Source organism: Neophocaena asiaeorientalis, unplaced genomic scaffold (genome assembly GCF_003031525.2).
Source record: "Neophocaena asiaeorientalis asiaeorientalis breed wild unplaced genomic scaffold, Neophocaena_asiaeorientalis_V1.1 scaffold150, whole genome shotgun sequence".
NCBI lineage: Eukaryota > Metazoa > Chordata > Mammalia > Artiodactyla > Phocoenidae > Neophocaena > Neophocaena asiaeorientalis.
The window spans coordinates 5,545,933-5,570,931 of record NW_020176571.1 but is presented as its reverse complement, the minus strand read 5'-3'; the positions used below and the strand labels follow the sequence as shown (position 1 = coordinate 5,570,931).

General features: G+C 48.9%; 1 protein-coding gene across 3 annotated transcripts in view; it reads left to right on the top strand.

The window, feature by feature from the left end:
• The window catches only part of VWF (von Willebrand factor), a 142,687-nt gene that overhangs the window by 12,647 nt on the left and 105,041 nt on the right, over positions 1-24,999 (top strand). For all 3 annotated transcript variants that reach the window (XR_003001563.1, XM_024733216.1, XM_024733215.1), the window contains 3 exons: positions 7,838-7,940; positions 8,222-8,430; positions 16,070-16,191. Coding sequence is in view for 2 of the 3 variants with exons in the window: in XM_024733216.1 (XP_024588984.1) it covers positions 7,838-7,940; positions 8,222-8,430; positions 16,070-16,191 (434 nt within the window). In the remaining variant the exon portion in view is untranslated. The remainder of the gene's footprint in view (positions 1-7,837; positions 7,941-8,221; positions 8,431-16,069; positions 16,192-24,999) is intronic.

Here is a 24,999-nt window from a genome sequence, read left to right as displayed (position 1 = left end):
AGGATACCCCATGCGGGGGGGACAGAGGAGCACAGGGAAGGCTCTGGAAAGGGTGTGTGTTGGGGCCGTGCAGCCCAGTGGGGAGGTCCTTGTGCTGGGAGCCGTGGTTCCCTATTTCCAGCGCACATCAGGCTCACCTGGAGGCTGGTTAAAACAGATTGCTGGGGTCCTCCATCCCTCCCACCTGCCCAAGGTTTCTACGTCAGTGGATCTGGAGCGGGGCCTGAAATGTGCATTCTTAACAAGTTCCCAGCTGCTACTGCTGGTTTGGGGCCCCAAGTTGGAGAAGCACAGGCCTGGGGAATAGTGGAGTGCAAGACTGGGTCATGGGGGCAGGCTGATGGGGCTAGGGCTTGCTATCTGATGGGGGAGTTTGTTTCTTGACTCAGCAGGCAACGAGGGGCTAGTGTAGAGCCTCAGCAGAAACTGGTTCTTTGCCAAGATGCTTCTGAAAGGGAGAGAAGCGGGATGCAGGGTGGCCTTGGCCGTGGTAACCAGGTGGGTGATGAAAAGGACCAGAGACACCCCTAGTGCATGATGAATTGAGGAAGTCATCCTGAACTCTGAACTCTGGGAGCCCGTCTTGCTTCAGAGGCAGCAATGGAGAGAAGAAGCACCCCCTCACCTTCCCTGGGAAGCTGAAGGCCCCAGATCCTTCCTCCTCAGGTGGTCCCAGTGTTTATTTCTGTGGATTTCTCCACCTTAAAAGTCACAGTGCATTTGCTTTGCTTGCTTTTTAAGAGTCCACATGTGAGATCCTACAGCATTTGTCTCTCTTTGTCTTATTTCACTTAGCACAACGCCTCCAAGGTCCATCCACGTTGTCGCAAATGTACCGTGGGCACTTGGGGGCATGTCTATCAAAGTCAGGGTAACACTGACCCCTCTGCCTCACATCCACACAGGTTGGTGTCAGAAGTCTGGCCTCTCTGGCCATCCTTCTCTGGGTTTCAGGGGCCAAGGAGGAATGGAAGGGCTCTCTAGTTCAGAGCATCTCTGTGGGATACCCCCTCTGCGTCCTCCTTTTCTTACAATTTGCTCTTGTCAAGTGTCAATTTTCTGGCAGGTAGTTGGCTTAAGTCAGGCTGTAGATCAATCCCATTTCAATGTAGATTGGTTTAATTCCCACCCAAAATCGTGCTGCTAACATCAGAGAGCATGGGCGGCTACTTTTTCTGTTTTTTAGGGGTGGGAGGGGGGTATTGGCAGGAGAGGGATAATCTGAGGAGCTGAGCCCGGCAGGGTGGGCTGGCACCGCTGCTCCGGGGGCCGGAGGTGCCAAGGGGCCCAGCACCCCTGGACGCTGCCTTTCCATCCTGCAGGCACGGCTGTGCCCTCCCACACGTCTCTGCTCTATTGTTCTCCAATGACATCCTGTTTCCTGGCTTCTAAATCGCAAATTCCCGTTCCTCTCCCGTGAACCTTGTTCACATCCTGGGTAAAGTGTTTGTGTCCGAGCATCAAGGGCCACCTGGTGCCAAGGCGAGGCCCCTTGTTCTGATGTTGGCTCCCGGTCCGGCAGGCTCCATCCAGGGTCCCAGGTCAAGGCTCCTAGCCGGCCAGCACGGGGACCCGGGGGACCCGGGAGAGACCTCGGGAGTTCTGGTGGCCCCTGAGCCACCCTGCGGGATGTGGCTCCCAAAGCAGCCCCAAGAGAGCCACGGACACCCAGCAAGGTTCCCCAGCGTGAGCCTCTGCCTCCCTATCAGTATGTGGCCAGGTCACTCCAGATCGCTGTCGTGCAGCTTTCGGACAGTGATCGCCTGCATCAGAATCACAGGAGTGGAGGATGGAGCGTTTGTTAGAAACAGAGTAGTGACTCCCACACTCTAGACTCAGAGAAAGCACTCGGGTCTGACTCTGCTCCCAGCTGCCCCCTGCTTCCCTGAATGCTCCTCGCTCACCTGGGGGAGGCCTCAGTTCCTGAATTCAAGAGGCCAGACTGGAGATGGGGCCGCGGGAAGAGCTTCCCTATAGCTCGCCTCTGGGATGGATGCCTCGCCCGTCTTCCGGCAGTTACAGGAAGTGCGGGCCTGCAGGTCTGCAGACCGTGGGAGCGTCCTCCCGCCCCGGGGCTCGCCGGCAGTCTCTTCTTTTTTTTGACCGCACCTCGTGGCTTGTGGGATTTTTAGTTCCCTGACCAGGGATTGAACCCAGGCCCTCGGCAGTGAGAGCGCGGAGTCCTAACCGCTGGACCGCCGGGGGAGTCCGTCGCTGGCATTTTCTAACGGCTCATCTTCCTAATGGCTGCACATCGTCAGATGCCCTCCTGAGTTCTGCAGGGAGGGAAGGAAGCAAATAAAACATAAGGCTGATGGAGAGTTCTGTCCTGCACTAGTGGTTAACTGAGTCCTGAGCACTCAGACGCCCCGTTAGGTGGCTTTGTGTTACAAAGGGAGGTTTGCACTTGGAGTTAGAAAACCCTGATGTGGGCTCTGCCCGTGTTAGCTGTGTAAACCAATAGTTCTCAACCAGGGTGATTTTTTTTTCCCCTGAGGCATTTGGTTGTGTCTAGAGACATTTTAGATTGTCACAGCTTGGGGGGGTGGGGTGGAGGCTAGTGTCATCTGATAGGTAGAAGCCAGGGATGCTGTTCATTATCCTACGTGCACAGAGTGGCCACCACAACCAAGAAGTATCTGGCCCGCAGTGTTAATAGCGCCGAGGTGGAGAAAGCCTGTTGTAAACTTGGGCCTCAGTTTCTCCAACTGTAGAATGGAGCCAGTACAGATCAGTGTTTTGCAAACTGACTCACAACATATGGGTCATAAAATGAATGTAATGGTTGTAACCAGCATGAAAAAAAATTACGTGGAACAGAATAGAAGACATCAGAAAGTACCAGAGCGCCTGGCACAGGGTTAGGGTAGGGATGTTACGTGAACTGTGTATGGTGCATGCGCTGGGTCATGAAGTTACTGGCATTTTTACTCCGCTTGCTGCGCAAAAATGTTCTTTTTTTAATTTTATTTTTTATTGAAGTATAGTTAAATTACAGTGTTGTGTTAATTACTGCTGTTCAGCAAAGTGACGGTTCCATATTCTTTTCCATATTCTTTAGTTTATCACAGTGCGTTGCATATCGTTCCCTGTGCTCTACAGCACAGGACCTTGTTGTTTAGCCACTCTGTATTTAATAGTTTGCATCTACTAACCCCAAATCCCCAATCTTTCCCTCCCCCGACCTCGGCCACCACAAGTCTGTTCTCTGTTTCTGGGAGTCTGTTTGTTTCTTAGGTAGGTTCATTTGTGTCGTATTTTAGATTCCATGTATAAGCGATATCCTGTGATATTAGTCTTTCTCTTTCTGACTTACTTCGCTTAGTAGGATAATCTCTAGGTCCATCCATGTTGCTGCAAATGGCGTTATTTTATTCTTTTTTGATGGCTGAGTAATATTCCATTGTATGTATGTGCCACATCTTCTTTATCCATTCATCTGTTGATGGACATTTAGGATGCTTCCATGTCTTGGCTATTGTGAATAGTGCTGGTATGAATATAGGGGTGCATGTATCTTTTTGAATTATAGTTTTGTCTGGATATATGTGAGCAAAAACGTTTCAAAGCCACTTGTTTAGATGGCCTCCAAGCTCCTTCATGCTGCCACGGTTTGCTTTTCTGAAGTCTCCTTCCAAACCTCCCCTTGCTGCCCCTGCCTTGGGGGTGGAATTCCACAGGGTCCTGCAGTTCTGTCCTCACCGAGGGTCCCGATCCCAGCACCTCTACCCCCACCTCCACCAACGGGCTGCTGCCTTACGCAGTGCTGGGCTCTGGGTGCTCCTGGCAGGCTCCTCAGCTTCCCGATGCCATCGCTCCTGGGACCATGCAGAGCCCACCCTTCAAATGCTTAAACCAGCCCCTGGTCTGAGTTCCCAGTCCCGTCATCACTCACCAGCTGTGTGACGATGGGCAAGTGACACTGAGTGTCAGCTACCTGGTGGATCCAGGTCCCATGGGCTGTGGAGTCAGGCTGTACACCTTTTACCTGGAAAAGATGGGGGCTCCCGTGCACCCCAACAGTGGGAGGCTCGGGGCTCTGTCACGTTCTCCTGGCTCCCTTTTGAATGACTTCCTGCTGGAGTCTTGGCTGGCCCAGCCTTCAGGTCCTTCCTTCATAGTGGTAGTGACCTCTCGGCTTCCCCACGGCACCTGTTCAGCCCTGCTTCCTGTGGAACAAGTGACTGTTGAGGTGATCTTACATCCTTGAAAGCCTTGAAAGCAACTTCAGGATGGTGGCTCACCCCAAGCTGCCTGATTGCAGGCAGCGTTCCCCACCCACTCTCCGGCGAACACCACCACCCCACCTCCTGCCCCACCCCTGGCTGGCTGCCTAGCTCTCTCAGGCACCCTTTCTGAATCCCCACGATGGGCAGGGAGCACCTTTGAGGAGAGGTGCCCAGGGTCCCTCTCCTGTTTCCAGGAGGGAGATGCCTCCAGCTCAAGGTGATGTTACCTAGTGAGGCAGGGGCAGAACCCTCCAGCCCTCTTGAGCCTGGGGATGGACAGGAATTGTACTGGTGAGGAGGAGGTGGGTTCTGTGGCCGGGAGGAGACCCCAACCTCTTGGGCTCATTGTACCTCTGCCAGCAGGCAGGTGGTGAATGGGGCTCCCTCCAGGCTGGGGTGTGGTGGTCAGGGTCAGCCCCAGCAGAGGCCGGGAAGGGATTCAGTCTTTGGCCCACTGTGAATGTCGAGGGGCCGGGAAGGCTCCTGGGAGGGACCGCAAACTGAAGGCTGTTGCCGGGCTCTCCCATTTGTTTGCGTTTTCCAGCATTTTATTATGGAAAATTTCAAACATACGGAAAAGTGAAAAGACTAGGACAATGGACACCGCTCTACCCACCACTCAGACTCTACCATTAACATTTGAGTGTATTTGTCCTATCACTTATTTTTGTTTTTCTTCGACTAATTTCTTGCTGTCAGAAAGTCTGTTCAACTTTTGAAAGATTTGCTTGCTACAAAAACTGTTGGAAGTGAAAATGCAGTTTGGACAAGACTCCTCAGTGGGATAGGACAAAACCCTTCCCCGCGGTTGGCATCTCTTTTAACCCCTGCCAGCGTTGGTCTGGGGCCCGGCAGATTGTGGCTTGTGGGCTGTGGGTGGTCTCTGGGCCTTTCCTGATGGCCCCTGAGCTACTAACAGTATATCATTCAAGACTCTATTCTTAGAATGGGCTTGTTAGTTACATGCCACGGCCCTCACTTAAGTCTTACCAGAAACAAGTCTATTTTCTGGCTCATTCTGGTTGGTTCTGTGTGTGTGTGTGTGTGTGTGTGTGTGTGTGTGTGTGTGTGTACCAGGTGTCGCTGTCCTCCAGCAGCCTGGGTCCAGCTCAAGCCCTGGTTGGAGGACACCTCCTTCCAGACCTCTGCTGGGCTGTCCTGAGACCACCCTTCTTAGCTTGCTTTATCAGTGGCCCCAGCCGTGGCAGCTGCACGTCACGTCAACAGACCTTCCAAGCCTCCTGCACTTGGTTCCATAGACATTCTTGCCTTTTCTCTTTTTTTTTTTTTTTTGCGGTACGCGGGCCTCTTACTGTTGTGGCCTCTCCCGTTGCGGAGCAACAGGCTCCGGTCGCGCAGGCTCAGCGGCCATGGCTCACGGGCACAGCCGCTCCGCGGCATGTGGGATCTTACCGGACCAGGGCATGAACCCGTGTCCCCTGCATCGGCAGGCGGACTCTCAACCACTGCGCCACCAGGGAAGCCCTTTTTTTAAAAAAAATTAATTAAATTAATTTATTTTTGGCTGTGTTGGGTCTTCGTTGCTGCGCGCGGGCTTTCTCTAGTTGCGGTGAGCGGGGGCTACTCTTCGTTGAGGTGCGCGGGCTTCTCATTGTGGTGGCTTCTCTTGTTGTGAAGCACGGGCTCTAGGTGCGCGGGCCTCAGTAGTTGTGGCACATGGACTCAGTAGTTGTGGCTCGCAGGCTCTGGAGCGCAGTCTCAGTAGTTGCGGAGCACGGGCTTAGCTGCTCCGTGGCATATGGGATCCTCCCGGACCAGGGTTCGAACCCGTGTTCCCTGCCTTGGCAGACGGATTCTCAACCACTGCACCACCCCTTGCCTTGTCTTTTGCTGAGGAGCTGGAGCTACAGTCCCCTGACTCTTCCAGGAGCAGGCACATGTCCTCATTTCCAAGCTTAACCTTTCCACCTGGGTCTCCGTCCCATTTCTTCAGGATCATGAAGGCGTGGCACCCCCAACGTTGACCCCTGTTTCTCCCATCTTCCATCTCTGTCTTCACCGGCTGCCCTCATCTTCCCTATTTCCATCAACTTCTCATTCTCAAAGGTTTGAGACGCGGACCACATTGTTCCTTCTGGATCCCTCATCTCCTGTGGCCACTCAGTTATCTTTGAAAACCCATAGCGCAGCACAGACGCCTGTTCTCCGGACAAGCGGTGGGGTTGTTAGGTCTTCATTAAGCTGCAAAAATGTCTCTTCCTGTTTTCCGGCTTTCATGTCAACCGCCATCACCCTTGCCTCTGCATCTGCCCCTCGCGACGGGGACGGCAGAGACCATCTGATCACGTGTTCGGCTATTCAGACATCTCTAATGGCAACATCTGTGTCCTTATTAAGTTCCCCGCGTGGAGTGGGGCATTTTACCTGTGCTATCTCTAAACCTGTCCCAGAGAAGCGAATTCGGTACAGTGAGGAGACGCACGCATCTCCATTTTATTTATTCTTTTTGAATTTTAACCAAAGTATAGTTGATTTACAATATTGTGTTCACTTCTGCTGTATAGCCAATTGACTCAGTTATACATGTATATGTATTCCTTTTCATATTCTTTTCCATTGTGGTTTATCATAGGGTATTGAATATAGTTCCCTGTGCTCTATAGTAGGACCCTGCTGTTTATCCATTCTATATATACCAGTTTGCATCTGCTAATCCCAGACTTCTAATCCTTCCTTCCCTCCCTCCCCCCAGCAACCACAAGTCTGTTCTCTATGTCTGTGAGTCTGTTTCTGTTTCGTAGATAGGTTCATTTGTGTCATATTTTAGATTCCACGTGTAAGTGATATATGGTATTTGTCTTTCTCTTTCTTAGTTCGCTTAGTAGGATAATCTCTAGGTCCATCCATGTTTCTGCAAATGGCATGATTTTGCTCTTTTTTATGGCTGAGTTGTATTTCATTGTGTATATATATATATATACACAACACATCTTCTTTATCCATTCATCTGTTGATGGACATTTAGGTTGCTTCCACATCTTGGCTATTGTGAATAGTGGCGTAATGAACACAGGGGTGCATGTATCTTTTCGAATTATAGTTTCGTCTGGTTATATGCTCAGGAGTGATCTCACTGGATCATATGGCAACTCGATTTTTAGTTTTTTGAGGAACCTTGTAATGTTTTCCACAGTGGCTGAACTACTTTGCATTCCCACAGCAGTGTGGAGGGTTCCCTTTCTAAGAGAACATTTTAAATAACACATCCCAGAGTTCCTGTCACCAATAACCACATTGTGGCTTTGATTCACTGCCTTAGAATGCATCCGACTCATGCTTATTTTATCTTTATACTTCGATTGTAAACTCCCAGAAGGAAGGGGTCAGAATTTTACATTTCTCTTTTGAGAAATATGAGAGACTACTAGAGGGCTATGTATTCAGAGGCACACGATAACTATTTTTAGATGAATGGAAAGATGAGTGAGCCAATGAGATTTTTAGGACATTTTTGTTGCCCAGTTGTTAGATCTTTGGGGGGAGTTTTCCACTGAGATAAGATTATAGAGATGATGATTATAAATAAATGTATTCACTTTTTTGGGTAATAATTGCTACCCAGTTTAAATCATTCTTTTCTCTTTCAGGGGACTTCCAAGATGGCAAGAGAGTGAGCCTCTCTGTGTATCTTGGGGAATTTTTCGATATCCGTGTGTTTGTCAATGGTACTGTGCTGCAGGGGGACCAGAGGTAAGTCAGAGCCCAGAAATGTCAAATTAGAAGGGGCCCTGATAATTCCCCTGTACTCCCCCATCGTCTTTCGGATGAAGCAGCAGGGCCCAGAGAGAGGAAGTAGATGTGCCCAGAGGAAGTGAGCAGGGTGTGCAAGAGGGGGGTGTCCCAACACTTGGACTAGGCACACAGCCTCTGCTCCTTGGTCTGAATCCTGCAGCGTGGTTGGGTTGAAGGGTGGAGGGACATCCAGAAAATGGACAAGAAGGCCACTTCCTGAGTTCCTCCTGTCCTTCCAGGGTCTCCATGCCCTATACCTCCAAAGGGCTGTACCTAGAAACTGAGGCTGGGTACTACAAGCTGTCCAGCGAGGCCTATGGCTTTGTGGCCAGGATTGATGGCAGCGGCAACTTCCAAGTCCTGCTGTCAGACAGACACTTCAACAAGACCTGTGGGCTGTGCGGCAACTTTAACATCTTTGCCGAAGATGACTTCCAGACTCAAGAAGGTAGGCTTTTCTGGCATACCGTTTCCCGAGCGCATGGCTGTGCTGTCCTGCTCACCAGTCTTCACTATGACTCTTCCCCTGGCGTTCCAGCCTCCCCGAGTCCTCAGCTCAATTTATCCCACCAGCCTTATCTCTTAGTGTTCTACCTCGCTGCCTAGACCCCCCGTCAAACCAGATCTTGGGGGCTCCTCAGACCCGACGTTGTTCAACCTTGAATTCCCCACATGGCAGATGGTTGATAAATGCTGGATGGTTTGAACAGATCCTCCTGAGCCACTGTGTTGGAACTTTGAGGATGAAATCTATAAAGTGTGGTCCTGGGACTTCCCTGGTGGTCCAGTGGTTAGGACTCCGTGCTTCCACGGTAGGGGGCCTGGGTTCGATCCCTGGTTGGAGAACTAAGATCTTGCAAGCCACACAGTGTGGCCAAAAAAAAAGGGTGTCCTCTACACTGTCCAAAAAGGCTAGTTTATGTGGGTGTGCGTGCGTGTGTGTGCTCACAAGCAACAGGAAGTAATATGGACAATGTGAAAACCACTGCTAATCTTTATTCTTCTTCTGATAATTTCAATTACATAAACATTCAAGTAGGGATGTTCTTTGGCAAAAGCCGAACATTTGTGTATAAGTTCTCCTTCTTTTTTTACGGTTAAGGGGTAAGTAAGTGTGTAGAGAAACAGTTGATTATTCCTTTCATTGGACTGGAGAATAGTAAGATCATTTGTTGCTGTCTTCTCCAGCCCTGATTTCTTAAACTTTTTATTGTTCAGTATGTACATTTGAGGCTATCAACTTTCCTTAAATACTGCCTTAGCTGTATCACACCAACTTTGATAGGTAAATATTTTCATTTTCATTGAGTTCTATGAATTTTCTATTTCCATTTTGAGTTTTTTCTCAATCTATTAAATGTGCTTAAAGTTTTTAAATGTTTAGAATTTTAAAAGCTATCTTTTGTAACTAAATTGATTTCTGATTTAAATTAGAAATTTGGGGAGATTTATTGTGGCCTAGTACATGATCTTTTGTAATTGTTCTATGTATGCTCCAACAGAATGTTTTCTTATTTATTTATTTATTTAATCTCAGTGGAATCTATGGTACAAGATGTTTATTAGAGATCAATATCGAAAGGAAGGGGAGGAAGGAGAGCTGAGCAGAGGGAGAGCTCTAGAGCAAGGACTGCCCCTCAGAATGTTCCATACCAGGCTAAGATGTCTGGGCCCCATTCGCTCACTGCATATGTACTGCCTCTAGAAGGGTATGACATCAGGAGGTAGTTCTCTGTAGCTGAGGCAGACTCTGAAGAGCAAATCAAGTCCTGCGTGAAAGGGATCTGGGTAGTGCATCTGTTTCTATCTCAGATGGTTGCAAGATTTTTGGCAAAATGTGTGAAGCAGGGCCTCATCCAGCTAATATTACTGGTAATTGAAGTAGCCAACTATTAGTTCTTTGCCACCATTATCAGCATTATAAAGCCATTTCTCTGTCATTACATATATAAAACAATTTTCAGTGGTAAAAAGATAATGAATTATGGTCCTATCACATTGGTTATATGGGTGTAAAAACCTGGGCTGGACAACAATGTCATAAATACATTTGCTTTTGGAATTAAGTGTTGGATATATTTTACATCTGAAGAAAAAGAAGAAAATAAATTGAAATATAAGACAAGAAAAAAATTATCTCAGAATGCAAATTGCTTCTTTATTTTAAAGTCTATTTTATCTGATATGAGTATTGCTACTCCAGCTTTTTTTTGATTTCCATTTGCAAAGAATATCTTTTTCCATGCCCTCACTTTCAGTCTGTATGTGTCCCTAGGTCTGAAGTGGGTCTCTTGTAGACAGCATATATATGGGCCTTGTTTTTGTATCCATTCAGTGAGCCGGTATATTTTGGTTGGAGCATTTAATCCATTCACATTTAAGGTAATTATCAATATGTGTGTTCCTATTACCATTATCTTAATTGTTTTGGGTTTGTTCTTGTTGGTCCTTTTCTTCTCTTGTGTTTCCCACTTAGAGAAGTTCCTTTAGCATTTGTTGTAGAGCCGGTTTGGTGGTGCTGAATTCTCTTAGCTTTTGCTTGTCTGTAAAGCTTTTGATTTCTCTGTTGAATCTGAATGAGATCCTTGCCGGGTAGAGTAATCTTGGTTGTAGGTTCTTCCCTTTCATCACTTTAAATATATCTTGCCACTTCCTTCTGGCTTGCAGAGTTTCTGCTGAGAAATGAGCTGTTAACCTTATGGGAGTTCCCTTGTATGTTATTTGTTGTTTTTCCCTTGCTGCTTTTAATAATTTTTCTTTGTCTTTAATTTTTGTCAGTTTGATTACTATGTGTCTCAGCGTGTTTCTCCTTGGGTTTATCCTGCCTGGGACTCTGTGCTTCCTGGACTTGGGTGGCTATTTCCTTTTCCATGTTAGGGAAGTTTTTGACTGTAATCTCTCCAAATATTTCTTGGGTCCTTTCTCTCTCTCTTCTTCTTCTGGGACCACTATAATGTGAATGTTGGTGTGTTTAATGTTGTCCCAGAGGTCTCTTAGGCTGTATTCATGTCTTTTCATTCTTTTTTTTTAATTCTGTTCCACAGCAGTGAATGCCACCATTCTGTCTTCCAGGTCACTTATCCGTTCTTCTGCCTCAATTATTCTGCTATTGATTCCTTCTAGTGTAGTTTTCATTTCAGTTACTGTATTGCTCATCTCTGTTTGTTTGTTCTTTAATTCCTCTAGGTCTTTGTTAAACATTTCTTGCATCTTCTTGATCTTTGCCTCCATTCTTTTTCTGAGGTCCTGGATCATCTTCACTATCACTATTCTGAATTCTTTTTCTGGAAGGTTTCCCATCTCCACTTCATTCAGTTGTTTTTCTGGGGTTTTATCTTGTTCCTTCATCTGGTACATAGCCCTCTGCCTTTTCATTTAGTCTGTCTTTCTATGAATGTGGTTTTCCTTCCACAGGCTGCAGGATTGTAGTTCTTCTTGCTTCTGCTGTCTGCCTTCTGGTGGATGAGGCTATCTAAGAGGCTTGTAAGGATGTTTCCTGATTGGTGCCAGATTCTGTATCTTTTTGTTGAACTACCTTTGTTAATTGTGTTATTCAAGTCCACTATTTTTTTTTTACTACCTTTTGTCTGCTTCATCTACCCATTACTATATGAATAATGCCCTCACTGTCCCCCCACCTTGTTTGAATAACTACTAAATTTGGCATTATTGTCATAGTTTTACATAATTGGTGCTTCTTTGGCTATGCCTTCATGTTTAACAGGTTCTTTGCTCATAATTTCTCCTTTTACGTTACTATTTTTTGTAGGTTCAATTTCTATTTTTTTAAAAAGCATCCCTTTGTAGTTCCTCACTCAGAGTCTGGTAGCGATAACTGAAACAAACACTCCTTCATTCTTATATGATATGTTAGCTAGGTATAGAATTCTAGGACATTGGTTATTTCTAACAGTGCTTTGAGGATGCTATTCCATTGTTGCTGTCGAGAAGTATGTTGTCAGTCTAATTGTCATTTCTTCACAGATAATGTGTCTTTTAGCTTTGTGTATGAATCATCTCATTGCTTTTGGTATTCTGAAATTTCACTGTGCTATTTCTATGTGTGGGTTTTATTTTTATTATCTTGCTTGAGACTTTTTGTGACTCATGAATCTAATGACTCCTACCTTTCATCAGATATAGGAAAATTTCAGTCATTTTCTCTCTTCTGTTAGACATATGTTGGATATTTTTATTCCACCCTATTTTCCATACTTCCACTTTTCTATCTCTTTATCCCTCTTTGTTGCTTGAGTGGTATGGTCATGCTGGCTGGTGAGAACCAATCGTGTGCATCTTTTCCAGCTCCATTTTCGGTAATGTCATGTTGGTAGCTTGAAACTGGCCATGGTGGGAGTAATTACAACATGGAAACAAGCAAATCAGGGCTTTGCTTTCCCCCCAGAGAGCTGGCTTATCAGCACATCACCATTTAGATCTATCTTCTAGTTCACTAATTCTCTCTCAACTCTAATTGACAGATGATGTCTTATCCATCAATTGACCTTTCTTTTCTATTTCATTGACTATATTTGTAATTTTAGAAGGTAAATCTGGCACTTTTTCAACTCTATTATTTTTCTTATTGTCTTGTTCTTTTTTTTTTTTTTTTTTGTGGTATGCGGGCCTCTCACTGTTGTGGCCTCTCCCGTTGCGGAGCACAGGCTCCGGACGCGCAGGCTCGGCGGCCATGGCTCACGGGCGCAGCCGCTCCGCGGCATGTGGGATCCTCCCGGACCGGGGCACGAACCCGCGTCCCCTGCATCGGCAGGCGGACTCTCAACCACTGCGCCACCAGGGAAGCCCCTGTCTTGTTCTTTTATCAAGTTTTGATTTCTTCTTTATAACAGCAATTTAAAATATATTTCTTTTATAACCTCTGTACAAAAACTTTATTATCTGAAGTTTTTAGAGCTTGAATCTTGTTATCTTTATGTCTGCTGGGTCTTGCTTGAAGTAGATTGTTGCCTATGTTGCATAATTTTGGATTGTAAGCTCATCTTTAGAAGGGTTTTATGCTAATTTTTTAATATGGAGTTACTGAATCTCACAAGAAGTATAAATTGGAATCTCAATGCTAAATGAGGGCTTTCCTATCACTGTAAATTCTCAGAGGGGACTTTTCCCCTCCTATTCAGAGTCCAGACCAAGGAAATAAACTTCCTTATTATTTTCTTACTTCTCAGAGTGAATTTTTTTCTTGTTAGCTTTCTCACGGAGGGGGTAGTCCTTCAAGACTGCCAGGATCACAAAGGAGTCTAAGCCCATCTCCCTACATCATGCAGACCCAAGACTCATTTCCGTCAATCTCCAAGGAGCTGTTAAAACCCAAGCACATTAGTTGGCAAGATTGCCACCCCCACTGTAATACCCTGTAGTCAGAACATCAAGTCCTGTTTGCCAGTTCTATTCTTAAACTTTCTTCCCTTCCCTTCCTCCTTTCCTTCTTCTCCGTCTTTTTTGTCCCTTGTCATTCCCTCTACTTTAAAAATGGGATTAAACACAGATTCAACAGGATATTTGTCCTTTGCAATGGCAGAGTTTTCAGATGTTTCTAATGTGCTGTATTGCCAGAAATGGAAGTCCCAGCCCTAAGATGTCTTTTTCTCCAGGCTTTAAGATCTAAAAAACTGAAAGTGGTTTGGGATTAACAGATACACACTACTGTATAGAAAATAAACAACAAGGACCTACAGTATAGCACAGGTTATATTCAATATCTTGTGATAACCTATAATGGAAAAAGAATCTGAAAAAGAATATATATGCATATGTATAAGTGAATCACTTTGCTGTACACCTGAAACACTGCAAATCAACTACACTTCAATTAAAAAATACTAACTAAAAATGGGACCTATGTTCCTAGGGAGAAGGTGGTGCATGTTGGCAAAAAGTCAGGGCTCTGATGATATTTTGGAACTCACTCTCAGAGGACTGCGGGTTAATTTTTTGTTTTGGTTGGCAAAGACTCGACAGTTAACCCTGCTTCCTGACATCATGGGAGCCTGCCCAGCTGGTTTTAACTCTGGCTCCCAGAGATTTTTCTATAAGCGAGATGATTTGTAATTCCATCTATCAGACATCCTTATGTCTCATTTCAGATTTAGCCCATAGGGTTTCACTTCCTAAAAGGTCAGGAAAGGATCTAGAGGTCCTCTAGTCTAACCCATCATTTTACATATGAGGAATCAGGCTCAGGAGATTATGGGATCAGCCCAAGATCACACAGGGCGATCGAAGGAGAACTGAGACCAGACCAGGGGCCTTGATTCTCTCTCAGGCTTTCCCCACATAGCACAAAGCCTCTTCTCTGCCTCTTCCTTGAGATGGTGTATTAGAAGGTGGGCAAGCCTGTGTGGCATGTGACTAAGAACCCAGAGAATGCCTATCATAATGCCTGGCACATAGTAGAAACTTCACAGATTTAAGTGCCCTTCCCTTTGGCTTCTCCATGTATTAGTTTCCTGCAGCTGCCAATAAACTACTGCAAGCTTGATGGCTTAAGACAACAGAAATGTATTCTCTCACAATTCTAGAAGGCCAGAAGTCCAAAACCAAGTTGATGACAGGACTACACTTCCTCCAGGGGCTCTGGGGAGAATCTGTGCCTTGCCTCTTCCAGCCACTGCCAGCCATCCTTGACCTGTGCCTGCATCATTTCAATCTCTGCCTCGGTCTGCACATTGCCTGCTCTGTGTGTATCTGTCTGATCTCCCTCTGCCCCTCTCTTTTTTTTTTAAGATTTTTTTTTTTGATGTGGACCATTTTTAAAGTCTTTATTGAATTTGTTACAATATTGCTTCTGTTTTAGTTTGCTTGCTTTTTTGGGGCACAAGGCATGTGGGATCTTAGCTCCATGACCAGGGATCGAACCTGCACCCCCTGCATTGGAAGGCAAAGTCTTAACCTCTGGACCACCAGGGAAGTCCTTACCCTCTCTTATAAGGACATATGTGATTGCGTTTGAGGCTCACTCAGTGAACCCAGGATAAGCTCTTCCTCTCACAATCCTTTATTCAATCACATCTTTTGCTGTAAAATATTCACAGGTTCTGCGGACTAGGAAGTGGACATATCTTTGGGGGCCATTTTTTTCTGCTCACCACACCCAGAGGCCAATTCACTATACTTCCGAGTCCTGCTTTTCTTTTTCTGGGGATAGTTTACTTTCTATTTCCAGTGCATGATCTGACCCTGAAGCGTGCTTCACTCTTCCAGATCTGGCTATGCAGAGGGACTGCTTGCCTTGCTGCTCCACTAAGCCCCTTTGCAATGAAGGTGCAGCAGTTCTATCCGGCACTGACTTGGTACCAGGCCATGCAGGCCCGGAAGGCCCTCACAGTCTCTTGTGGGTAGCTGATAGGAGCGTGTTTGCTGTGGGTACCAGGGCACAGATGCTCTGTGAGCACCAGGGACGCAGTGATGTGGATGCTTAGGTTCATGCTACATTCTTACCTTTATTCTGCAAAAATATGTTGAGTATCCACCATCCAGCAGATAAGAGTTTAGAGATAAGCGGCATAGCCTGTGCCCTGAATTAAGGAGCTCACAGTTGAATGGGGGGGGTGAATATAAGCAAAAAGGATACTAACACAAAGGATGATGAGAGCTTTGATAGAGGGATGGCCAGGGTGCTGAGGGAGCACAGAGAAGGGGCACCCAACCAGACTGGGGAGGGAGACAGGGAGTCGAGCTAATTCAGAAGGGCTTCCTGGAGGAAGTGGTTCCAGGGCTGCATCTCAAAGAATAAATTGAGAGAGTCAGGGTAGTGAGGGGGTGGAGAACATTCCTCACAGAAGGAGGAAAGGGAGCAAAGTCCCGAGAAGCGAGAGTGGGTGGACTGTTCCTCATCACCTTTCCTGGCATCTTCCTCACTGTGCCCATCCACCCAGCCGCCCCCCACCAGACGCTGGCTGAACCCGGGTGCCCGTGCCCTGTGGTGTTAATGCTGGGGTACTCCTGCCACAGATGCCTATGTTTTAATCTCAATAAAGTTGATTCAGGTGACAACAGACCTAGAGTTCTCACTCAGAAGTCCCGGGTCTCACGACCGTGGCTTCATCCTCCTGAAACTTTCTCCACAGGGACCTTGACCTCGGACCCCTACGACTTTGCCAACTCCTGGGCCCTGAGCAGTGGGGAACAGCGGTGCCAGCGGGCATCCCCTCCCAGCAGCGTGTGCAATGTCTCCTCCGAGCTGCAGAAGGTGGGTCCACCCAGGCTTGATGTGGGCTGGGGGTTGCGGGGTTTCTGGAGTCAAGAGGCAGAACGATAGGCAGTCCCAGGTCCTCCATCCAGGGGAGGAGTGAGTCCCTCTGGCTGTTCCGTGTCCCACGGGCCCCTTTCCTCCTGAAAACCAGCTGGGGCTAGAGTCGCGTTGACGCCAATCCTAATACTGTCCTGGGCCTGGAGCTCTAAAGATGGGCCTGGTCGAATGAGTTGGTACCGCGAGTGACTATACTTTTCTGTTTTACATTCCAACGCCCTCTCAGCCCTAAATATCACCATCATCACCCGCCATCTGTCTGAAATTCTGGGGTAGGAAACCATTCCTTTGTAAGGGCCCAATAAGTGGTTGTTATAAAGCACAAGTATGGGGCAAGGCCTCACCAGCACATCAGCAGGAAGGGGGTTACCTCCTGGTGGGGGAGGGAAGAAAGCTGGGGGGAGGGAGGAAGGTGGGGAGAGGCAGGGGCAAGTCCTGATGCCCCCAGCTTGGATGTTGTAATAGTTTCCTGAGGCTGCAGTAGCAAATTATCTCAAACCCAGCGGCTTACAGCCACAGGAATGTATTCTCACGGGTCTGGAGGCCAGAAGTCGGAATTTGGTTTCAAGGTGTCTGCAGGGTGGGCTCCCTCCAGAGGCTCTAGGGGAGAGTCCCCCCTGCCTCTTCCAGCTCCTGGGGACCGTGGAGTTCCTTGGCTTGTGGCTGCCTCCGCCACTCGCTGCCTCTGTGGTCCCGTGCCTCCTGTCTGTGTGCTTCTGTCCGGAGACAGAGCAGATGGGGGCTTCTCCCGCCCCTCCCCACACGGCCCTATTTCTCCCTGTACTTAGCAGCTCTTTACCCTTCAGGGTTACCCTTTATGATCGCACTTGGAGAGGAGGGGGTCTGGGCGGGAGGGAGTGGGCAGGACTGCACGCTGTCTCCTCCTGTCGCGGGTGGAGAAAGACCTCCCTCTATGGACGACCTCCCTCTCCCCCTTTGGGGGTCAGGCTGCCTGGGCTGAGGGAGGAGAGAGCGGCATGGCCCCAGATGCGACTGGGCTCTCGTCAGCACATGGATGCCCTGTCCAGGCTGCCCTCAGAGATTCACTGTCTGGGGAACGGGGTTACTTGGAGGTGATGTGAGTCAGGTTCCCTGGAAGCAGAGGTTTGTGGGCAGCGAGTGACCAGGGAGGCTCTCAGGAAGTGAGAGGGGCGGGGCTGGGCAGGGGGAGAAGCTGAATACCACGTAGTTACAACCGAGGCCTCAGCTGGTCCTTCAGGGAGCTCTGAAAGCTGCGCTGGCCCCATGGGGCAGGGGGGCCCACACCGACCAGTCGGTCATTGGATGTTGGCTGCCTCTGGGCAAGGAGACTGGGTGGCTCCCTTGGGCTGAGGGCAATGCCTGCAGAATGACTCGGCTGTGAGTCCCCACCAGCCAACACCCTCAGCTCCCGGTGGGTGAGTCCTTCTGCTATGACACCCAACCCCCGGTCTACGTGGGGGACGTATACCGCACCCAGCATCCCCCGCAGAGGCAGCTGCTTGACAGCATCGCCTCCCTACCTTCCACCCCCTGAGCAACCACGCTGCCCCAGCCCACAGCCATGCAGGGGGAGGGCGGCCCCTGCTTATACCCGGGACTGTCGCCATGACGGGACTTGACAGGCCACATAAGCCCCTCGCCTGGGCCTGTGCGGTTCCGCAGGGCGAGGAGGAAACCAGAGCTGGCGCTGGCGCTGGGGGTTAAGGAGCTGCCCCGAGTCACCAGCTGGCATTGCGGAGTCAGGATTCACGCCCTGCCCGCCCGCCCCCATACCGCCTCTGCTGTTCTGCCTGCACCATCTCAGGCTGCCCAGGTGAATTCCACCCTTGTGTTTTCCTTCAGGAGCTGGGCTTCCTGAATCTTGAGGTTCCTTTCAGCTCGAAAATTCTTTGTGTGTCTCTCTGCATTGGACTAAGGAGATGGTTGATAATAAGTCTCACTAAATATTCAGTGGATGGATGGATGCAAATTAGGTAATTTATCTAGGGATTGGGACACCCCCATGATCACAGCCCCGAATCCTTCATTTGTAAGACCAAATCTGCATGTAAGTAGAGAAACTCCAGCCCTCTCCTACTCCAGTAGCTAAATAAAACACACGGCCACCTGCACACGCACAGACCTACCTTAGCGTGAGAGAGCTTCAGTGTTAGCTGCCCAGACTTTCTATTTTCATGGAAAAATTTGATCTTCTGAACCAAGGAGTACGTCAGCACCAGGAAAACTCTCTGGGTTGTGCTCGAGCCAGCTGCCTGGACCATAAACACAATTTCCAGTTTATCAACAAGTACATTCCTAACGCCTCTTTTCCTTGGGTTTCCAGTGTTTCAGTGGTGCTAGGTTTTCCAGCTGGTCCGGAAACATCTCTGTCACCTGGACCGTAGCCCAGTACTGGCAACTGACAGAGGCAGACCAAGTTCTAACCCCGGGGGGAGGGTGTTATCCTGGGGAAGGGGGGTAGTTTCCTCTTCTTTCCAGGAAAACTTTGAAGTAGCAGCCGCTTGTCCTTGTAGCTCATTAAGTGTTTCCCATCCCTGGGCCACTTTATAACTCTGCCCGGCTTTGTAACTCTGGGCAAGACACTTGCCTTCTCCAAGCCTCAGTTTCCACATAGGTAAAATAGGCACAGGACCAGTGCCTGCTCCTCGAGGCCATCGTAAGGATAAGGGAACAAGTGTGGAGTGCTTAGCCCAGCGGGGCTCAATTGTACGAGCTGTTACTGTTATTATTATTCCTTTTGTGTCTGTGTTTGCCCCTGGAGTGGCTGCACTTTGAGAGTAGGAGTGGGAGAAGCAGGCCAAACACACACAGTACTTTAAGTGTAAGCTCAAAACTCATTCTTTCTCTCCTCCCCTCCACCCAGCTATAACCCCATTCTTTTGGAGGGGGGGATCGATCTGAGCACAGCTTGGGGTTAGAAAGAGAGCAAGTTGCCTGCACACATGGACACGGAAGGGTGGGGAAGTGCAGGAGTCAACTTTTCTTCTGGGGCTTCTTGTAACCCAGGGCCATTTGGGATTGAGGGCACTACAGGAGCCCAGTGCATCAGGGAGGGGAGGCGGAGGGATTTTATCCTCTCTTTCTTTTATTTCCAAACGTACACTTCCATAGGTGGCTGTGGTTCGCTGTCTCCCACCCTTTTCAGTGTTCTCTAGGCAGGGGTAGGATTGCGGGGTTGGTGGAGGGGAGGGGACGGGAAGTCAGTTGGTGAGCTGGGTGGGGGGCAGGTATATGCCTCTGATACCGAGGGCGTGGGCGTGTCTCACTTTATTTTGCAAACACAGGCCTCCGCGGAGTAAGTGCAAGGCAAGTGTTCCCACCCTCAGGGTACAAGGAATGCTCTCATTTACCCCGAAGAAGTGGGAGGTTAAGACAGGATCTTCAAACGGGGAACCTGATACAGAGGCAGAGTAGAGGAGGGAGCTGGGCACTTTGTCTCCCGGAGACAGAGTGGGAGGGCCTGGGGGGTGGGGCATTGGGGAGGTGCTGGGAGAGAATCCAGAGAGGCCTCATTTGTCTCCCAGGTGCCTTTGGAGGCTCCAGCTGCACACTTGCTACTCACTTTGTCTCCTGGGTGCCTTGAAGTTCTTACTAACCAGTGTCCTGGGAGCAGCTTAAGAAATTGGTTACCAAGTTTTCAGTGCTGGGCCGAGGCCCCCCAGACACTCAGACCTCCCAAGGCACAAGCTCCTCCTAGGTCCGAACTCCTGTTTCAGGTTGTTTACCCGAGAAGAGGGGCTGGGCTTTGTCTCAGCCAATCAGGCTGTGTTTGCCCACGAGCGGGGCGCCCCCCTTGGCTGGGACGCACAAAGACATCTCCTGGGAGGTGATTGATGCGGTCTCTGGAACTGTCCACAATCTGCTTAGTCCCGCTGTGTCCGTGGGTTCAGAAGTCGGGGCTGGTAAATGGGCATCATTGACAAGGGTTTGCCATTGTGGCTCCAAGAGCCGTATTCAGTGGCAAAGTGTTCCATAGGGGAGACGGCACTGGCTGGAAAGCTTTCCTTGAGCCGCGAGAATCTATTCGCCGACTTCTCTGGAACTTTCTGTCTTTCTAAGGTGGCAGCAAGGAGTCAGCTCATTCTGAGAGCCAGGTCATATTACTTATACCCGGGGGATGAATGTTTCCTTGTTATGCCAACAAAACCCGGAGCCTCTCTGCTGGGATGAATAATGGCTTGTTTAATGGCACAGAGATTTGCGGGGTTTTTTCTTTTTCCAGCTTTTCAGAGGGCAGGACTGCTGGAGTCTGGGGCTCAGGGTGCAGACCTAGTAACAAAAAGCGCCCAGCTATAGATGCTCAAATAATCGGCGTTAATTTGCAGGTCACTCTACTACACAATGAATGTTTGAGAAAGATCCTTAGGTCACTTTTAAAAAACATTTTTAATTCTGTCAGTCTGGGGAATGTCAGCAAGGGCTGAACCTTACACAGGGATCCTGTTTATGTCCTGTAGTCCTGTCTGCAACGTGAAGCCCACGGCTCCAGGAGGCTGGATGTAGGCTGCAGCTGGTCCATGCAATGCTCTTTCTAATTAGAAAAAAGGCACCCCTTTCTCAAGACACTTTACCATCACCTGCTGGGAAATTGCCATAGTAAACGTTATAAATGTACCTAGAATGTAGTACACACGTATGCTGTCTATCATGGGAACTGTAGCCTTGGGTGTGTTGCCACTGCACTGTGTGACTTGCAGAGCTATACTTGATGGCCGTGAACTTGGCCTCGCTTCCACTGGGAGGTGTCGTCGCTGCAACCCCGCTCCTCCTTAGGGTAAGCTCCTCCAGAGTGGAGGGCCGTCTCCTGCTTCTGCCGCTCACATCTGAACATGAGGCCACCTCTGTTACCGAACTCAGGTCTGGCTGCTGGCTGCTCGCTGCTTGAAAGTCAATACTCAGGAGGCAAGTGCTGGTAGAAACAGAAATGTTGCTCTAATCCTAAAGCCGGCAATCTGGGGAGAAGGTGGACTCGTGTCCCAGAATCGACACCAAAGGTTTTGCTTGGCCATGAAAGTTTTTAAAGGGCAAAAGGGGAAGGAATTTCAGTGAATCATTGAGATGGAGGGTCAGATTCATCGCCAGCCGCTGCGTGCAGGCTTGTCGACTCTTTGTCATCTTTCTTTGAGATGTTATATTGTTCACACACTTTGTGAGATTACTGAAGGGGAAGCTGGGGAAAAGATCTGGTCCCCTGTTAATCACTTGTTCTCCATGTCTATTTCTTTGATCTAAGGAAAGAACAAACAGATTAAGCAAAGAATTGTGTGATCAAAAGATTTGAAAGGTGTGCTTGGGTTGGAGGTTAGTGAAAATGTAGCTTTGCTAATGGGACAGTACAAAAGGGGCCTCCTGCAGAGACCTCGTCCTGCAAAAAGCTGGTTATACTTTCTTGCCCCTGGCCCACTGAGTCCTCTCCATATCCCTCCTCAGAATTGGTTCTCAAGACAACTAGTCTTTCTTTTCATCACTGTTAGGAATCTGAGGCTCATAATAACTCAGAGTGATATGAGATTCCAGAAGCTATCTAGTCCAGTCCCCTGCCCATGTATATTCAGATAGGCAGGTGGTACTGTAACCTGGACTTTAAGACTCGAGTCTCTGAGGCATCCTTGCTGGGCTCTTGCCAGCTGTTGTGCAGAGCTCAACCCTATGCAGCCTCCCTGAGGAGAAGTCACCCCTTTCTTTTACCCCCAGTTGAAGATGAAGACCTCCCTCGGTGCCCTTGAATACTGGAGAAGTCAGATGCTTGCAGTCTGGTTTTTCTAGGTCCTATTCAGGACTTCGCGTCCAGTGGTACTCCCATCAGTCACCTAACAGTCCCAGGTTGGCTGGCTCTGAATTTGACGTTTATTTGGAGAACACAATCCTTCTTCCTCTTGTTCTGTTGCTGTTCATGTCTGCACATTTTCTCCCCCTCTCCTCCTCCTCTGAAAGCCTGCTGTTCACCTGTAATTCCTCTTCCCCTCAGGAAGTCACCTGTCCCCGCTGGAGCTAACATTTGTAAATACTCGTGTTTACTTTGAATGACGGTAACATGTCCCCTCCACGGCACAGAGAGGCACACGAAACACCCATTCTGTTGGGGACAACGCAATTCACTCTTCACATCCTCGTGAAATATTGCCCACGCCTTTTTTTTGCAAAATTCATACCCAGCCCTTTCTCTTGTTTCTGCCCACAGTCGCCCTGGAAGGAGGCTCACAGGCCTGGAGGGAGGTGATTTGGTGGGAGAGGGGCTAAGTGCCCTGGCAGAGCTGGGGGCTGACCGACCACATCCACTCCTGGCCTCCTGCTTTCACTTAATTGGCCTGGAATAGACTTTTCCTGGAGACCGGGAAGAACTTTGTTACGTTCGTTTGCTTGGTAGGATAGCTGTGATTCATAGAGAGACCGATTGTGTGAGAGTCTGGTCCAGGGAAGGTCAGTAAATCTCAAGAAGAGATCCTTGTAACCCAGGACCCCCAGAGGAGTTAGCTGTCAGGTAACCTGAGCTGGTTTGCAGATGGTGCCCACCCACTGTGTCCTAGTGATGCTTACATCCGAGTTGGGGTTTGAACACAAGTACACACACACAGGTACACACACACCCATACACACATACACATACACAGGCATACACATACACACACACGCGTACACACGCGTACATGCATATATACATACACATATGCACACACACACATTCCCCTTTTTTCAGAGTGAGAGCTGCTCTCTCAAGTCCTCCGTAGGCTAAAGAATGAGGGTTTATTTTGGGTACTTTGCTGAAACCCGCGAGTCCGGGGCGCGGGCCCTGGTTTGGCTTGCTTTGCTGTGTCCTCACGTAGCTGCGTCCCTGCTCTTCAGTTCAGTGTCCCCTCTGAAGACAAGTAGAGCTCTGCCCAACACTGATGGAAAAAGCACCCTTTTCCTTTCCAGCAAATTCCCTCACCCACCTGAGTGCAGGGCGGCAGAAGGGGCAGTGAGCCCCTGGGCTTGTGGTGGGACAGTGACCTTGGCCACTCTGCCTTTGGGGGTCTAGCCTCATGGCAGAGATCAGGGGCTGCCACAGGGTTTCAGCATTTCCCTCAGATTAAGGAGATGCAAATGCATCCCTAACCCATCAGCCTCAAAATCCTTCCATGAAACGCTTCCTAAGTGGCTTTCTTTCCCTTCTTCTCCTCCCCGGCGAGGCCAGGAATCTGAAGGTGCCCATCAGCACATATTTATTGAGACGTTTTGTATCTTAACTCTGTGCAAGTCAGATTTGCAGTCTCACTCAGAGACAAGACACACAGGAGATATTGACACAAACAACACATGACAGAGAACAACACAAATGCCATTTTGGGTTAGTAAAGGGTGAAGTGGTGCAGCAGCTCTTATCACACAGCTGGTTATCCTTCCTGATCCGGAGCAGGATGGGTGGAGCTGTTCCAGCCCCAGAGCTTGGACAAACCCCAAAGTGGGAACCGGGGGCGGGAACTCGGCCCTTGTCCTCCCAGCCAGCTGGTCCTGCCCTGATCCCTACTCAGATGCTGCCCAGGAGAACAGGGTGGAGGGGGAGAAGTGTCCTTTGGAGGACTCTGTGGCCATCTCCCTTGGCACTGGGGACTTCGGTGACATATCCAGTTACCCTACTTCTCAGGAGGGCTGAACACCAAGTATCTCAGAGAGAGGAATGTTCAGCTCCACAAAACCCTCCAGTTAGTGGAAATCATGGGGTCTTTTCGAGCCAGATCTTGGAATGTGGGTGGGAATCCCAGGCCAGGCAGAAGTATAATTAGAATCAGCAACCTTCCCCCATCCATCCTTACAGGCTGACCAATGAGAAACTGTGCCCTGCCACAAGGGTGAATTCCTGAGCCCACAGCTTTGGACCGGTTTAGGCCCAGGCGCCTCTGGACCTTCTCCAGGGACAGCCGTGGGACACCCACCCCAGGGCCTGGCTGAACAATCTTGCACTTTATATATTAGCCTCCCCTTTCTTTGTTCACTTCAGATCTAGGAATGCCCCCCTCCCTTCTCCTTCCTCAGCTGTTTGGGAACCAACACAATAGCTAAGCTCCAGATCTCTTGCTGCTGTTTCCTCTCCTCGAGCCCCCATTCCCCTCCCATCTGCCCTTGGGGAGATGTGCTTCTTTTCTCTCCCTCTCCCTTGAATCGGCTTGGCATCTCCAGGGAGGAGGCCTGGTCTTCTCTAATGAACTGAAAATGTGATTAAGTTGGGCTCCAGTTGGGTCTGCACAGCCCCCCAGGCAGGGTGATGTCATGGCTTCATGGAGCTGGGCTGGCGCTCTCTCGCCAGCCCCTGGCACCCCAGACGAGAGGAGCAGGAAGAGAGAAGTAGCTGATGCTGGGCATCGGAGCCGGGGAGATGCTGGAAGTGAATTAGCTGACCCTCTCTGTTCTCCCTGCCAGAATGGTTTACCAGGGGGCTGAGGGAAAGCCATTTTCGAGCTGTTCAGCTAGTATTGACAATAGGCCAATGATAATAGTCACAGGCACTCGACTGCCCTCCCTCTGTAATGTCATTTAGTTTTATTTTGCAGCCAGGTCTAAGGCAGGAATTGCTGTCTGTGTTAGTTAGGACTAGATTCTCCTGTGCCAGGACACCTAAAGTAGAAACAGCTTACACAGTATAGACGTGTATTTCTCTCTCCTTGTCAAGGAGTTCGGCTTATGTGTCAGCATCATGACATGACGACGTCCCAGTGTAGGAAGAGACGCCTTGAAAGAAGCACACCCTCCTTTGGAGGCTGCTTCCAGGGAGCTGCACATGACACTCCT